This window comes from Centroberyx affinis, unplaced genomic scaffold, assembly GCF_046629955.1.
Source record: "Centroberyx affinis isolate AG114_WGS23_722 - 3 ecotype Tasmania unplaced genomic scaffold, CSIRO-AGI_Caff_v1 ptg000341l_1, whole genome shotgun sequence".
NCBI lineage: Eukaryota > Metazoa > Chordata > Actinopteri > Beryciformes > Berycidae > Centroberyx > Centroberyx affinis.
In genome coordinates this window covers 36,282-53,485 of record NW_027279015.1, presented here as the reverse complement: position 1 = coordinate 53,485, position 17,204 = coordinate 36,282, and the positions used below count along the sequence as shown (strand labels likewise).

At 39.4% G+C, this 17,204-nt stretch overlaps 1 protein-coding gene across 1 annotated transcript; it reads right to left on the bottom strand.

Moving 5' to 3' along the window:
* Positions 1-334: 334 nt before the first annotated feature.
* alpi.2 (alkaline phosphatase, intestinal, tandem duplicate 2) lies at positions 335-13,123 on the bottom strand. Its single transcript, XM_071515332.1, has 11 exons — positions 13,042-13,123; positions 11,697-11,813; positions 9,382-9,497; positions 7,193-7,367; positions 6,106-6,278; positions 5,183-5,308; positions 4,540-4,609; positions 2,559-2,697; positions 1,927-2,117; positions 1,657-1,773; positions 335-618 (listed from the first exon to the last, which is right to left on the bottom strand). Exons 1-11 carry the CDS (start codon positions 13,121-13,123, stop codon positions 335-337), a joined length of 1,590 nt encoding a protein of 529 aa, XP_071371433.1.
* Between the last annotated feature and the right edge of the window lie 4,081 nt (positions 13,124-17,204).

Here is a 17,204-nt window from a genome sequence, read left to right as displayed (position 1 = left end):
TCGCCTATAAGTTTTAATTCTCCACCTCCTGTGGGCTGAGAATATTTCCCACCAGTGATCATGTCTGACACCTGAAATGAAATACAGCAAATACGGCGAATCTACATTTTCACAAGTTGGGATTTAGACTGATAAGATTGTATTTTTACATTAAATCCTTGCCTAGTGCAGCTTTAAATAAGTACATTTTTCATAAATCTAATTCAGCCACATATCACACATATAGAAGAACAATCTAAGAATAACTGCTTTTTTGACCAAACTAGTCAGCTGAGACCTTATAATTCCAAGGTCAGATCAAGTCACATTCCAGGGAGTCTGTAGTGTCTCAGACTCAGACGGGGCGGAGGGAGAGGAGGGCAAGCAGGAGGCCCATCAGGAGCAGCAGCAGGCTGGGGTGGATGGCTCCGGCGTGGCTCTGCTCGGTGGGGTCGACCTTGCAGCTCGTGTAGGGCTCCAGGCAGGCGGCGTACGCCATGGCGTGGGCGATGTAGTTCTGCTCCTGGACCCCGTGGAAGAGGTGTGCCATGGGACCTTTGGCGAAGATGGCCACGTCCTCTATGCCGTGGGTCTCTGAGTCTTTGGGGACAGGAGCCTGCTGACGGTAATCGTCACCCGCTGGGGGAGAAGGGGGGAGAAATGAGGATTAGCACGGCTCTAAGAAATCTCATCCCTCAAAGGGCATAATGACATGCTGAACAGAATTCAGCAGTTGTATGTTAATGGTTTGTTGTTATTTGTGCCTGGAAAGAATGAGACTGGGATGTTTTTTTGGTTTGTATGTCTTCAAGTTAGACCCTCTTCAGACTTGGGTCAAATACCATTTGCAAATAACTCTTAATATTTGAAGAGCTCTTGTCCAAAATGCTATATATATATTACAGAAAAATAAAAAAAAATCTCTCAGATTTCTCAAATTTAGAGGGGACGTTCAGTAAAAGTGTTATCACTTTGTCAACCAAGGACTTAAGTTACTTACGGTTCTTTAAAAGGTACCAACATTTGTTTTCAGTTTGTGTTGGCAATCATTTTGTGAGTGCAAAAATATAACAAAATAGTGGATATGTCATTTTGGAACAAAGCTCTTCATTTTGTTTTGGTATGTTTCTGGTCACTAACATTTAGGCCCTCCTGTGGCCTTTTAGCTGATCCCTTTTAGCTCTTGTCCAGAGAGACTTATAGTGAGTGAGCAAGTATAGGGGTTCAGTTTCAGTTTGACAGGACACATGGTTTTTGTGGGGATTTAATTATTTATTTATTTAATGTTTATTTGATAGGGACAGATGCATTAAGCATAGAGAATTGCACAACAATTATCCAATGCAATGCATCACAGCGTTTATAGCTACTGCTAATTTCCAGTGCCCGTCCCTAGAAGGGCCTTTAACGGAGGGGACTTGGATCAAACTTTTGACCTTTCGGTGATGGGACAATATGGGACAATGTGAGATTCCATCCTGATTTGTGCTTCTGTAACTACCATCAGCATGAGCGCAATAAGTTTTACTCCAAAGTTATTTACCATGCAATCTGTGTAAAGGTTCCTCTATGTGATTCCACTGTAGGTGTCCAGTTGCACCACAAGATGGCGCTACCACATTACCTCAGCTTCCTTAGAATGATAATCATGATGGCTGTATGGTAGGCTGCACTTACATGAAATTGACTCGTTCATATCTGGGCGAGATCCATTGACAATCTGGTATCCTGGTCCATTTCCATACACAGCAGTGGTGAAGTGCTTGTTGTCGGTAGCCAGTTCACGGGACACTCCTTTAAATCAGAGGACAAAATGGTATCTAGAGGTTTGTTCTGACTTGGACAATCATTTGTGACAGAAACTCCTCTTCCTTGATTTGAAACATAAACTGTGGTCAGCTGTAATCACATTCTAAAGACAAATGAGCTGTATGTGTGCATTTTTACCTAAAACCGGGTTTCCTCTGGCAGAATATCCTCCGAAGGCGAAGACGTGGGAGTGGTCAGCAGTCACCACAGACAGGGTGTCCAGCTCACTAGTGAGTTCAGCCGCCCGTCCGATCGCCCGGTCAAACTGCACCGCCTCATAGAGGGCTCTTTTGGCTCTGCCCCCATGGTGACCGTGGTCTATTCTCCCCCTTGAAGTCCAAAAAAACACACTGACAAATAAGCATGAGTAATAATGTCCCTGCCCTTAGTACTTTTGAACAGATTTAAATTAGTCTTTGTAACTCTCATTTCTGTTCGATTTATTCAACATAAATCAGTGTACTGGTGTCCCACTGGAAATTTGAAAAGTCCAATTTGATCTTGCAGTAACTGAAGAGTTTCCAAAAAGAGATACGCACTATTTGAAAACTGTGACCCCACCAACAACATGATTACTGGTATGAACATAAAAATCACCACTGAATGAATCACTCGTGAATCACCACTGAGGTTTTGTTTGTTGTTTTTTTTTTCTCAAATGGATATACTGCATTATGGACTAAAACCCTTCAATTCTTCCCTGAACGGCCTGTACTTTCTGCCGTCCCGATGTGGTGATGACCCCAAGACCTACAGAAAAACAATTATACTCATCTTCCACAAAAAGGAAGAATCCATTGGGGTTCTTGCTGAGAATCTTGATGGCTTTCTCCATCATCTCGGTGAGGGAGGGGTCCGTGTTGGGATTGCGTTCCAGCTCGTAGCGGCAGTCTTTGGGCTCAAACAGACCTAAATGTGTAGAGAAATTGGAAGCCGCTGCATGAGGAACTACAAAACACAAGCCAATCGGTGGGTGCTGTTACCCAAAGCCCTTCAGGGTATCATGAGTCCATACATTTTTGTTGCCTGCTTCACTTGGAATAATAATAATAAAAATATACATAGCACTTTTTAAAATAACAAGTGCTTTCCAAAACTGTTACTGAGTACATAGAACAGAAGACAAGAGTAGATTAAAAATGAAACCAAATGTAACCAGATGTGAAGTTAAGATAAGATAAAATAAAATAAAGCTGCACTAGGCAAGATTTTTACATAGAAATACACCTGTTTTATTACTCTAAATCACGAATTGGTTGTCCCATCCCCGCTAAATGAGACCCCATAGTTTACCCTACTTGCCCAAATAAATTTCTGGTGTCAGGTTTGGTCACTGGAGTGAAATATTCTCTGCGCATGAGAAGCGACAAATTTAAAGCTACAATCGAAATACAAAACTGTCCCATAAACAGCAGCGATTGAGCGCTCCGTCCAGAGAAAGCTGGACTCGCCAACATTGCTGCCAAAAGATTTTGTTTTTACAATCCCCACCCCTACCAGCCACCAAGAACAAGAAATGCCAGTCCAAGGAGTGTGCAATTTTCTGACACAATGTTACATGATTTTCTTGGTCATGAAGTCCTTAAAACTTTCAGAAATCCAAACAGTTATCTCTCTCTGCCACTTCAGGCTGCCGGAGTGTGAAGTTGCCTAGAGCAGCTTTAATTCTCTCCATCAGTAATTTCTTATTATGGGTGAATAGTAGCAGCCAGGCAACTTCAGAGGGAGAGGATAGAATAGTAATGCACTTCTTTTTTTTTGTTTTATCCTAGTCAAACATAGGCAGTGCGCTCCTGGCCTTGTTCTAACCTGTAGCCGACTCAGTATCTGCCAGTGGTGGAAGAAGTACTCAGATCTTTTACTTAAGTAAAAATAGAAATACCACAGTATAAAAATACTCTGTTACAAGTAAAAGTCCTGCATTCACAATGTTACTTAAGTAAAAGTACAAAAGTATTAGCATCAAAATGTACTTAAAGCAGCAAAAGTAAAATTACACATTATGCAGAATGGCCCATTTCAGAATAATACAGTATATATTATATTATTGAATTATAATTATTGATGCATTAATGTGTAAGCATCACTTTAATGTTGCAGCTGGAAAAGGTGGGGCTGATTTCCACTACTGCTGGGTATCTTACAGTAATCTATAATAATACATCACAATTTATTAGCTGATTATATTTTGTATTAATAATCTGAATCTGCAAAGTAACTAGTAACTTAAGTTATCAAATAAAGGTAGTGGAGTAAAAAGTACAATATTTCCCTGTAGTGGAGTAGAAGTATAAAGTAGCACAAAATGGTAATACTCAAGTAAAGTACAAGTACCTCAAAATTGTACTTAAGTACAGTATTCGAGTAAATGTACTTAGTTACTTTCCCCCTCTGGTATCTGCCAAACATCGTTAAACAGTTTGTACAGAACCAGAGCTGACTGGTTCAGATATAGTTCGCATCCTGGTTAATGATTCTTTACTTATGAATGGCATCTTTTACAACTCTCCAGGAAACAGTAAAATTGATTGGTAAAATCTGTAACATTGAACACACATTGATACTGAATGCTGTACTGTGATATATATAGTGATATGCAGAGTGATATGTATAGTCTACTGTATATTCTCTATCTTGAATTGTGAGGTTTCACTATATGTGAGGTCCTTTTTAACTTTATGAAGTACTGTTGTCCTGGTATCATGTGTGTCAATATTGTGAGACTCTAGAAAGTGTCGGTAGAATTCTTACCCATCAGGTAGTCTGTCTTCATAGGATCGACGGCATCAAAATCGGACTTGTTCCACACATACTTAGCATTCTGTGGGCCGCAGATAAAGAGGAACAAACACTGTTAGGGATGCAGCTCCAAGCAACTTCTGAACGATTGATCTGCAGTAAGGTGGGAAGTGTGGTGTTTTTTAAATAATGTAGTGTTCTCAAACTGATCAGAAAAAAACATTAAGTTTTTTTTTTATTTTGGTAACTCAGGAGATTGTACATTTATCTGCAACTCATCCACAAAATCTCCCATAATCTGCATTTATATGGAGCATTTATAATTACATATGTTTTACCCTTATTTAACCAAGCAAAGGGACGAAGAACACATTCTTATTTACAGCGACTGTGGGAGGAGTTTCAGAAAAAACTTTTCTGAGAAAAAATGTTTCCTGGATTAAAAAAAGGCAGACTTTTTGGGAATCTGGCTCATTGGCTATTTACCTTTTACACGTTACAAATAATCCACCAATATAATCTGTTGTATCTCTGTCTGTATATTAAGTGATTTCAGTTATCCAGAGTTGGTGTTGTCTTTTTTTTTTTTTGTCACATAAAGGGTAAGTTTTCCCAAAAAGTCGGTGTAGTCCTTTAGTATGAGCATAACATTTACATTTTTGTTCTTGAGCCACTCAGCTACGAGATCCACTCCATCGTTACGGTCTCCTCTATAGGTCGGATACTCCGGGTCCGATGTGGTTCTGGGAAACATGTACTGACGACCTCCACCAAGAATCACCTGCACCGAGAGACATGATGACCAACAGTTCATTTACATTTCATACATTTTAAGCATTTATCAGACACTCAGGGGTTCAATGACTTGTTCAAAGACACTTGACAGTATAAAGTCAGCATACACAGCTGTTGGCAGACACATTGACTGCTGCAGTGATCGAACCTGTGACCTTTCAACATGCTGCCCCTGCAGTTTATTCTTTATGTGTGTGAAACATGTTTCTACAAAGGAAATTTACACACTGAGGGATTTATGGGTAATATGTGAGTGTTGAACTATTGTTTTGGATGTTAGTTTTGACATACGGTGCTACTGATATTGCTAAGTAATCTTCTCATTATGAATACCTAGTGATGTTTCCATAGAATAAATTACCATATTCTCTTTCACACCTGACCCAAATTACCCTTGTAAATGACCTATGGGAATACTGTCATCAGTCTTTTTAAGAATTTGTACTTTGTTATGACAATGAAGAAAAAAGTTGCCCACCAGACCTACGGTGTCCTGCAATGGTCAAGTGGTGACTCAAGATGGCCGCCTGACGGTGCTTATAGTTTATCGTTCTCTCTTGTTTTGGCTTTTTGCAGTGTTTTAGCCTTTGCCTTAGCCTTTTCATTCTACTTCTTCATGATTCTTCTTTTTTAATCATATAAGTGATGTAATGCTTTGGAGAACAGCCTTGGTCCACAGGCGCCCTCCAGCCCCATGAGTCCTCCACCCCCCCCTTCCTCCCCCCACCCAATGAATCATTATTGATTACTGTCCCTGCAGGCTGAAGACCTTCTTCATCTTACATTTATCTCTACGTTGTGGACCAGCTGGTAGGCGATGTCGCGGCAGCCGTTTTTGACGGCCTCTTCGGTGAGGTCAGAGTCGGCGTACCAGCCTCGGTTGGCGGTGTGAGCGTAGGTGGCCCCGGGGGAGGCGTGCTGCACTCGGGTCGTGGTGACGATCCCCACCGATTTCCCTGAAACACACAGAGGAAGGACAGCAGCTCTGATCACAATGTGGACATCTTTATTCTTTATTCTATATTCTCTATCAGGATCCCAAATAGCACTCAGTGTGCGCTTGTCTTGTCCAGGGCTTTTAAAGATTTTAAAACTCAGTTGGCAAGACAGGTAGACATGGATATTACAACATAAACATTTACAGAAATTCAACAATCTACGAGGCAATCCTAAAGGTGATCCACCACTGTTGAGTAAGGATACAAGACTATTTAAAACATGTATATTAAAGCCAGCTATTAGCCATTTCAGATACTTTTTAAATGTATATTTATCTTGTATTTATGCCACTTGGGTCAGGAGTGAATTCCACTCTGTAATTCCGATGTACACAGTTCTTCTCATGAGATTTCTTCTTAATCTTTGTCCTTTTTAAGCACTTTCAAATTAAATTCTTTCAGCATTCAACCAGTGGCAAAGGTATTCATTGTCTGGGTGTGTGCCTTTTATATTCCATTAACATGAAATGTACCATATTACATGTATAATTACACTGTTTTGTTTGTTTCTATCTGTATTTATATTCCTTTGCTGCTCTGCCAAGCACTTTGTGATGAACCTGTTTTGTTAAAATAAAAGCTAAATAAATTCATTTGACTTGATTTAGACAAAGAAAACCCAAAGTAGATCAGTTCCATATTATGACCATAATTTCCATAAGAATCTTTGTTCTTAAAGGGACAGAAGTTCGGGTAACACAGTATATTCCAGTGTTTTAACCTGTGTACAAAGCTATAAGTACACAATAATACTGTGCTGTGTAAATACTTCATGTACACCTCCAAGGTCATAACAAAGCAATGTAAGCACAAATATTACAAGCATAAGTACACGGGAATAAAAACACATTCTAAAGTAAAGCGTTGCCTACCGGACATCTTGGCGCGGTAGAGAACAGAGTTGACCTCGTTACCGAAGGAGGCGCTGCAGTTGTACCTGGGCGTGGCGGCGGTGACACCCAGCGTGCCGTAGTTGGCCTTCACGCCGCATAAGTACGCTGTGGCTGTGCCGGCGCTGTCTGGCATCTGCTGGTCCACGTTGTACGTCTGCAGGGAGCAAACACAGTCAAACACACATATACAATATTCAAATTCATTATTGAAATAGTCAGTGTTCTAGGCAGTTAGTTGATGCAACTTACACCGACTTATAAACTGATCTGCGGACTCTGTTGACACTTTCAAAAAGCAGCTAAAGACTCATCTGTTCAGGCTGGCTTTTGTTTAGCCCTTTTTGTTTTTATGTTTTTATGTCTTGTTTTTAGGTCTTACTGTTTTTTGGTTTTTTTTACTGTTTTCTGGTCTTACTTTAACTATTTTACTCCTGTGAAGCACATTGTGACTTTGCTCTGTGAAAGGTGCTATGTAAATAAACTTTACTTACTTACTGAATAAGCTTATATGCCTAGATTGCCAATATTAAAAGCAATGTGCAAGGGTCAGGACATATTCATATCCTATCCAGTTTCTTTCCCTGGGCCATAAGCACACTTAACTCCAACAAGCATTGAATGACCCCTCACGTGCAATATGATGACTGTTTTTCTAGGGAAACCTACGGGATCTAGTGCAATAATTGCATTTATTCTAGTGCAATAATTACATTCATACTAGTGCAATAATTACATTTATTCTAGTGCAATAAGCACACTTATTCAAAATTTCATTGTATTTATTCATTTTACTTATTATTTTAGAACCTGTGTTGTTGGCTGTGGATGTTTGTTTGCTGAGGTTGTTTTGTTTTGTTTCTGTTTTGTTTCCCTGTGTCTTTTAATTGCACTGATCAGGAGTAGCGCTCCTAATTTTGTTGTATTCTGTACAATGATAATAAAGGCTTTCTATTCTATTTCTATTCTATATAAGACAGCCAGTCAAATCTGTAAATACAGGTCTGTTTAACTCCAGTCATCACAAACATTACAAACCTTTCTACAGCCTGAAAACACATGCTAAACTCATGTCTGGCTCTCACATAATGTCAGCCCCTTGCATCAAAAGCTCAAACAATGAATTCCTGAAGCAGCCTTTCTACAGCATCAAATAATGCAAACCTCATGTCTGGCACACTGCAGTCAGACACTGTCAGTCCTTACATCAAAAGCTTAAAACATAAATTTCAGAGTGGAAAATGGCCTTTCATCCAATAAATCTCTAAATAAACAAAGCCGTACTAGTTCTGGGTGAAGACGTTTGTGGCCTCAACAGATGAAAAGTTGTTTGAATCCTTGTTTAACCAGACGGTTTGAGATGGCTTTTCTCAGAAAGGATTCATTTTTCAAACAGTTTGTGTATCTGGGACAACCCATATTCATCATTCACTCACTTCATCATTCACTTCAACAACATGTTAATATCGTTAAATGCCTTTACTGAATACTCAATTCTGATTGGCCAAGAAATTAGCACATTCTGAGGTCTGTTGGGCCGATGTTACATGTAAACATACTCACATCACTCCAGAGCTAAGAAGTGCGGTCCATATTGCTGATTTATAATCAAATTAACTGGTGTCACCTTATACCAAAACCCTAACCCTACTGTAGACCGTCCTGCTGGACTATATATATATTTAAATATTAATTCTTGCAGCATACCAAGTATCTAGAAACGTTCCTTTATTGTACAAGAGATAAAAAGAAGAAGCAGGAAGCGAAACATGTTGTTCGCCCCTAAACTTTTTGTCTTGTGTAAAATAAAGGAACCTTTTCTAGAGACTTGGTGTGCGGTAAGATTCAATAATTTGCAACAGTGGTTTTTCCTGCACTTGCCATCATCCTAAAAAACATATTTCAGTTGTGTAAGGGTTAATCAATTTTAGTTATACATGTAAGTATCTAAGTTATATGTAAGTTACTTTGGCTTGTTTCATGTCAAATGATTATAGCTGCATCCCCTACATAATAAGAGTCAATATGTGACATTATTTACACGTGTTCCATTAGAAAGTACAATAAACATTTGTTATCCCAAACTACACACATGCATGTGTTGAAAATGACACATCCTCTTAAAGTATGAGTAACTTATTTAGCGTCCCGGGGCAGGTGTGCAGTCTGACCTTAGATAACGCCAGGTAAGGGAAGGTATCCATGACCAGACTGGTCTCCTCTCCAGACTTTCCTGCCATCTGGCCTTTGAGGATCCGGGTGGCGGTCACCGTGGGCACGCCCATACCTGCAAACAGGTGGAAACACACCTGAATGTTAGATAACATCGGCCGGGGAGCGAGGAGGCACAAGGTCGCCTTTGTGCCCCGTGACCCCGCGCCTGTACGACCGAGCTGATGTGAGAGTTAAAAGAAGGGCGTTGACATCATGTGAGGTATTTACAATGCTGAATTTCACATGTTGGAAAAGTTTTGTTCCCAAAGGAGAAAGAGTGGCGACTTTTACAATATGATTGGTTGCGCACAATTCAAGAAGTATGGTACTTTTTGAAGAAGTAGTGGTTGGTAACATAAGTTCTTCGTTGGCAACATTTTTACAACATTTGTATTATAACATTATAACTTTTAAAGACTGGATCTTTAATCTAATTTAATTGAAATCATTTTAGAGACGCTGAATGATGAAGTTAATGATTTATTTTCTTCCAAAAGACAAACTCTTCTTATAGTCAATGGAAGCAAGATGATAGAGAATAAAGCAACTGCAGTAATATTCCATCTGTCTTCTCCTGTACACACTTGAATATACTCTACATTTAATGATCCTTATCTGTGCTCCTCCTGTAAGCAACTTTAAGTATTTATGATAGATTCAGATTAGATGAAACCTTAGATAATCATCTCTCAGCACACAAATTACATCTAATGAACAGAGTTAGGTGAAAAGACATTACCTATTCTTGCCTTTTTTCACGACATTCAGTGCAGTCATCAAGCTGACCATATAAAATCAGATTAAATAGGCCTTTGAAAGTCATCAAAGCTAAAGTGAAAAACTCCACATATACCGTATATGTGGTTGGAACCGGACACTCAAAGCCCAGGACAGTGGATTCAATTCTATATTTCAAGCTACACCTGCTGTGCACTGTGGCATCAACACTGACAGAGTGCAGTATGGATGGTTTTAGTAGCACTGATAGAGATCATCCCGCCTAAATGTAGTGTAGCATCACCACTGGGCCTTTCACATCAAGAACTTTGCTATTTGTTTTCATAAACGTGTCAGTCATGGAGTGAGCAAAAGTTCCTGGCCAACGCACACACTGATCAAAGCTTAGCTCCACCACTATCAGTGTGAGAAAATATGGACTGTGTGGGATGTGTGTGTGTGTTTGTGTTTGGGTCAGCAGGGTGTAGGCTGCTGTAAATGTCAACTATAAATCCATAATTTGCTTATGGTAACTTGGGCTGAATATAAATATATTGCCAAATAGTTGTTCTTGGGTCATGGGGTTTTATAGAAGGCAGTAAACAGCAGTAACTACTTGAAGTGTGTTTTAAAGTTTTGAGCTCATGGGGTTTAGATTTCATATCAGCAAACATGATCCTGTAAAGGCTTTTAAATGATATATACAGTCCGCTTCAGTAGCAAAACATTTTTTGTCTTGACAGGAGGTAAACTTTGAAGTTATTTTTCTCAGTATCACTACTATGGTTACGTCTCTTCGGCCTGGTGGGGAAGAATATCCTTCCTCTTTACCCCGTTTGCACCCCAGCCTCTTCCTCAGGGTGCGATCACACCTACAGTTAGTTTTCTTTGGTCTGAGCCGCAGAGGAAAAGTCTGCTTTGTTGCATTTTGTAATTGTTTAGTTTAGGTTCACAATGGCCAATTACAAGTGAACCAGGGTTTGCAAACAAAAGTCACATGACTCACAAGTAGCTTGTTTATTGGACAGAGTTTTAGTAACCTGTCTGTCATCCTGCCAGGTTGGAGAATTTGGCAGCGGGTAAGAGTCAAAACGTGCTGATTCCAGTTCCTGTAACTTGAACTAAGTTACATGATAGACTTGTCTGCACCTTAATTGATGTTCATACAAGTTAAAAATACATGAAAAAATAGCTGAATATGAGCATCAGTCCAGACTTCATTTTGATCTGCTAGGGTTTCCATGCATGAGGAACTGCTGGCTATTACATGTCAACATCCATCCTCTAATACCCATAAACCCTTGTGTTTTGGGGTTGTTTCCTGTAGTTAATTTGGATTACGTTCTCACTCCTAACAAATAGCACCACAGTTCTCTTGGACTGAGACTCGCATTTCCTCAGTTACTTTAATTTATTTGGTTATTTGGTGCCACCCAAGTTTGAATGGCATTGTTCCCACCAGGCCAAAACGAACAGAACTAAAGGAGTAAACACTCCAGTTTGAATAAACTGGTTCCCAACACGTTTGGTGTGAAAGCCTCTGTCTCAGACTCACCGTCCCCCAGGAAGAGGATGACGTTCTTGGCTTTGTGCACGTTAGGCTTCATGCTCAGCGCGCTGTGCAGCGCCTGCTTCGCCTTGTTGTTCCAGTAGCTGGCATGGAGCTCTTCCTCTGAGGAGAGACAAGACAGAGAGAATTACAACAAGTGGACAGGTAGGGATTCAAGCAGACATCAACAAGACACATGGCTGCTGATGGACACGTTAGCTGGTGTGGGAATCACACAACAGGACAGTCTGTCTCACCATCCAGCAATGGCTTATTAGATGTTAGATGTAAGATATTAGATGTACTTTTACATTTTACATCTACATTTCAGGCATCTAGTTGACGCCTCTTATCCAGTTTGACTTTACAATGAGCGCAACAGGAGAGTAAGATTCGTACCATCTAGGAATAGTAATCAGATTACTTTTTTGTAGTAATGAGTAACTTAACACAGTATCTGATATAGGTTAGCTGGTCAGAAAACTGACCCACATGTAAACTTCAGTAAATGGAAATACTTGCATTAATTTGAACTGTTCAAAGGAAAAGGTATCCTGCAAGTTATGCATTGTGGACAAATGCCTGTCAACTGCAAAGAATAGCACTTCAAATTTAAAAAAGCATTTGCATGATAAATACAATATAACAACACTTGAGAAGAAGAGTGGGTAACGCTCAAACAAGTTACTTTTAATAAAGAGTAACTATCTAAAGTAACTGGTTGGAATTTAGGAGCAGTAACTTTCCCCAACACTGTAGATGACTGACATTACAAGCAACCTATGATAAGAAGTGCAAGGGTCAGAGCCATAAAAGAATGAGAAGTGCTTGAAAAATAAATAAAAGAAACAAGAGAGAGGAAAGACTCTGATATTGTGCCCATGTTCAGTCATCTAATTCAGTTGTGGGCCCATTCTGTCTAAGCCTTTTTGTCTGTTATGTTATTGTGAAAGTGGTTCTAAAACATTTATGGGTGTGATTTATTGAGTGAGTTTTTTACAACTGTATTTTTCTGCAGCCTCAGTAGAGACACAAGTATGATCAATAGAAAAAAAAAGAAGGTCATTGCCAGTTAAGAAACAATTTATTGTTGCTGTCTGGTAATAACTGCAATTTTGGTTCTTTTTCTTTTGCCACTTGAGTTGAAAGTTTACATTGCCATTTATACTTTATATTAAGTTTCATGACCGCTTGGGCCTTTGAACTCTGCTTGAAACCCAATTGTATAATTTCCACATGACATGGGCATCAGTGAGAAAGGCAGCATTCTTTTTCTTCCTTCCTGAAACACACAGTTTTTGCAGATACATTGTTCTTTGTCCAACGACAGCAATATGTAACAGATCCTTACCTGAAACAGAAAAAGCCCAACTCCACTCCACTGAGAGGAAAAGCAGTAATCCAGTAAAGATGAGGTTGTGTTTGCCAGCCATGGTGTTGGCTATATGTGTGTGTGTGATAGTGACATTAAAAGTTAAGCTGGACCACAAGCTGCGGTCCCTTTATAGCTGCAGACAGGGAGCAAAGGCCACATGAAGGAGCCTTACTGGGTGAACGAGAGGTTACTTACAACACACACACACACGTGCCACACACACACACACACACACACACACAAAGGACAGGAGCAACCTAAATTATCCAATATTTCTTGAAAGTGGCATGTGACATGAGCGAGGCTTGTAGTTTATTATGATGTGTCATGTGACAGTTATATATCATGCATACCAAATTCACAAGGAATGACTTCAAGCCTGCTGTATGAAATCAGGCAAATGTGGGTTTCCTGCTCAGATAGAGGAACTTTTCTTTGCTTTCTGTCTGGTTATCATAGCTGTAATGTCTCAAAGTTCAGCTGATGTCACTGTCACTGTCCTTGATATGTATTTTTTTCAGTGGTTCTGACTAGTGTACAATGCATTCTTTATTTTGAAGTGTATCTAAGACACTAACACGAGAAAATGTATATGAGGCTTATTAATGTTTAATCTGAACAGCGCTCTAATTAGTTTTTTTATGGGTTCCCGTTTAGCTGAAATGCAAACGTGGCTGCAATAAGGAGTGTTATCTGGCAACTGTTAACCAGTAACATTGTTAATCATTGTTGTCAAATAGCCACTGTAAATATATGCCACGATTATCTCCTAATGATGATGATGACAATGATTGATGGTAACCTGCTTATATACAAAGCGTGACCATTTGTAGAAGCTCAGGCATTATTACCTGATAACGTGTGTGTGTGTGTGTGTGTGTGTGTGTGTGTGTGTGTGTGTGTGTGTGTGCGTGCAGGTGGGGAACAACCTGTCTATTGTTCTTCAGTGAAACCCTAGTGTTGTTAAAACCCACTCTTATACTGACTGGTCGAGTGTTTAGAAGGACCGTCCTGTGAGTGGAAGGTCACAGGTTTGATCTCTATGGTTACGTTGATCTCAGATGTGTTACAGTACAGTCTGTGTCGAGGCACTCGCACATCCGATCGTTTTTGTAACAGGTGCTTGGCTTGGGATTGCAACTTTAGAATAAGAAAAGAAGCCTGCGCGCTGTATCTTGCTTGTAGCACTAGAGTGATTTATTTAGCAAAATAAATCACTCTAGTGCTACAAGCAAGATACAGTGTGTACACGTGATCTTCACATGAAAAGCTTTTGCTAATGGTTGAGTTTATAGGCAAGTAAAACAACTTGTGTTAATTACCATGAGGTCCCTCTTGTGGGATGATCATTACAAACACATGATTCACAGCCAAGCTTTGTTCAAGCCCACAGAACTCTATTTTAAATTCTAGTCAAGATCCCAAGGTTTCCAAAGATACCAAATATGTGATGCTGAATTACAAGGAAATGTGTATAAAATGATGCACAAGACATCTGAATTTTTCCATTTGATGTAATGGTGCAGCCATAAAGAAATGGCTTCTTGGGTTTGAATATTTCACTCAGTATAAGCATGATATAGCTTCAATGAAGCTTTGGAAGAAGTAGATACAGAATATGTCATATAACATTGTCATACTGTATGGAAAAAGTATTTCTTATAACTTTAAAGCTGCTAAAGGGGAAATTTAAGGGGAAACTCAGGGTGCGAGGGGTTAAGGTTTTGGTCAATAAGAAAAACTCCGACATCCTTACTTTCCTTTAATTTCAACATCAAATTACCACGTTTCAAGTTGTGTCTGCTCCACGTAATCCTTTCATTTCTCTCACTTTTCGTGCACAGAGTACGTTACTTGCATTTTAATAAGTCGTGCTCATGACTCATTAGCAGCCATGTGTGTTTGAGCAACACGCTGAACCCCCCTACCTGCTGATCCACTGCATGTTACTCTCATCAAGGGCGTCAGACAAAAGGCCAAAAAATGCACCATGAAAGTAGTTATAACAGACCGTCTGCCTGTCTGTCTGAGAAACTTGTTTCAGACCCCTCTCACATCCTCTCTTAGTAGTTTTCATTATCTTTTAATGAACCAATTGGCCCGTGGTGTAGACTCTCCCTGTACAAGCTGGATCAGCACTAGCCCTCGCTCGTACTGATTTCAGTAATACCACTAAATGCTAATGAATGGATATCCAGGGGGTTGAGTCAAGGTGACATGCAGAAAGCAATCCTTTACACAGCCAAATGTGACTGGGAGTGTGTGTGTGTGTGTGTGTGTGTGTGTGTGTGTGTGTGTGTCTTGAATTCTTGCATACAATTTTTTTCTGATACGGTAGCATTTGATGTTCAACTATAAAGAGTATCTTATCTTATCTTGTTCATTATGTATTATAACTTTTGGGGTTGATGGGTTAATGGATTGGAAGGTGGGGGTGAGGGAGCAGTAAAAGTGACATAATAGATAATAATAATAATAATGATGGTAATAAATAATATCTCAGATGTTATAAATCATGAATCTTGTCACTGAGTGAACTAAGTCAACTAAAGGGGGCTTCGGGATTTGTGTATTTTTAAATGTTATCTCCTGTTTTGCACTTTTTACACACACCAACACAGTTTCTGTTGGCAGGATACAAACCTTGACCTCGACTTTGACTCAAATCCTCCTAAAAGTAGCAATACCATAATGGAAAAATACTCAAGTAGAAGTAAAAGTTCTGCATTCAAAATGTAAAAGTAAAAGTATTCAAAAAGTAATAGTATAGAAGTATTAGAAGTAAAATGTACTATAGTATCAAAAGTAAAAGTACTCATTCTGAAGAACGGTCCCTTTCAGAGGGTTAAATTATTGATGCATTAACCTGTAAGAAGTATTTTAATGTTGAAGGTGTAACTGCTCCATATACTGTTGGGTAGTATAAACTCTAACAATGCAACATATTTTATGAGCTTATTGTATGTTTTGCATGTAAAACCTTATTCTGCGAAGTAACTAGTAACTCCAGCCATCAGATAAATGTAGTGGAGTAAAAAGTACAATATTTCCCTCTGAAATGTAGTGGAGTAAAAGTATAGTCTCACAAAATGGAAATACTCAAGTGCCAGTACCTCAAAACTGAACTTAAGTACAGTACTTGAGTAAATGTTCTGTTACTTTCCACCACTGGTATTTTTAAATGCTGTTTATCTCCTTTTTTGCACTGTTTTACATGCGTGTGTGTAAATTTTGTTTTATTGGCAGAATACAAACCTTGACCTCGACTTTGACCAAAAGCTCAATATGGAGTGTGTTATCAAGTTATTGATTGTGTAGCAAGGTGTCTGAATGGTTAGAGTGATTGTACCATAACAGAAAGGTCACAAGTTTGATCCCTGCATCAGCTGTATGAAACACACTGAACTCCTTCTGGCTCACTGCTAAATGTCTAAAATGTAAATGTAACATAAACAATTACTACAATCAAATGTGTTGGAGCATGGACTCAAGGACATCAGGGAAAATCAAGTTTTGTTTTAATCTTTTACATAACTAACATTTGTAAAAACAGTATAAAAATACATTGACAATATCTGCTTACGAAATACATTCATGTAGGACAATCCAAATAGATTACATGCCAAGTGATAAACAATCTTTACTATTTGGAACCAATGAGGTCAAAATACAAACTTATACAAATCTTAAAAGCTACATGTTTTCCCCTCCTGAGAGACTCAGGAGGAGATACAGCATCTTAGTATGAGTTCCTGTAAGCTCTGCTGGTGCGGCGGGCTGGCTCATATGTTCGGGTCCTGTAACCGTCAAGTCACAGAGTCGAGCCCCACAGTGACCAATGTGTCAACATCAACTGCATCATGTGTGCATGTGTCAAGATGCCGAACCCCCGACCTGCTCGCTTGCTGCAAGTCACTCTGGGTAAGAGCGTCAGCTAAATGCCTGAATTGTAAATTATAGCTCAGTGCGAGTGTTTGAAACCTGTGATATGGAGAGAGATTGGTGCCAGCACAGGTTGTGTTTGAATTGCAGAAACGAGACAAGGACAAAAACTTAACTAGCTACTGAAACAACTAGCTACTGAAAACTAGTAGTAGTAGTAGTAGTAGTAGTACCTGTATGACCTACCACCTCCCAGA

Bases quoted from the DNA above. Each gene is read 5' to 3' on its own strand.
- alpi.2 (XM_071515332.1), bottom strand. From the start codon at position 13,123: ATGGCTGGCAAACACAACCTCATCTTTACTGGATTACTGCTTTTCCTC. The intron at 7,368-9,381 runs GTCAGACTGCAC...TGCTCCCTGCAG, and splicing joins CTTACCTGGCGTTATCTAAG to ACGTACAACGTGGACCAGCA. The intron at 6,279-7,192 runs GTAGGCAACGCT...TGTGTGTTTCAG, and splicing joins CTACCGCGCCAAGATGTCCG to GGAAATCGGTGGGGATCGTC.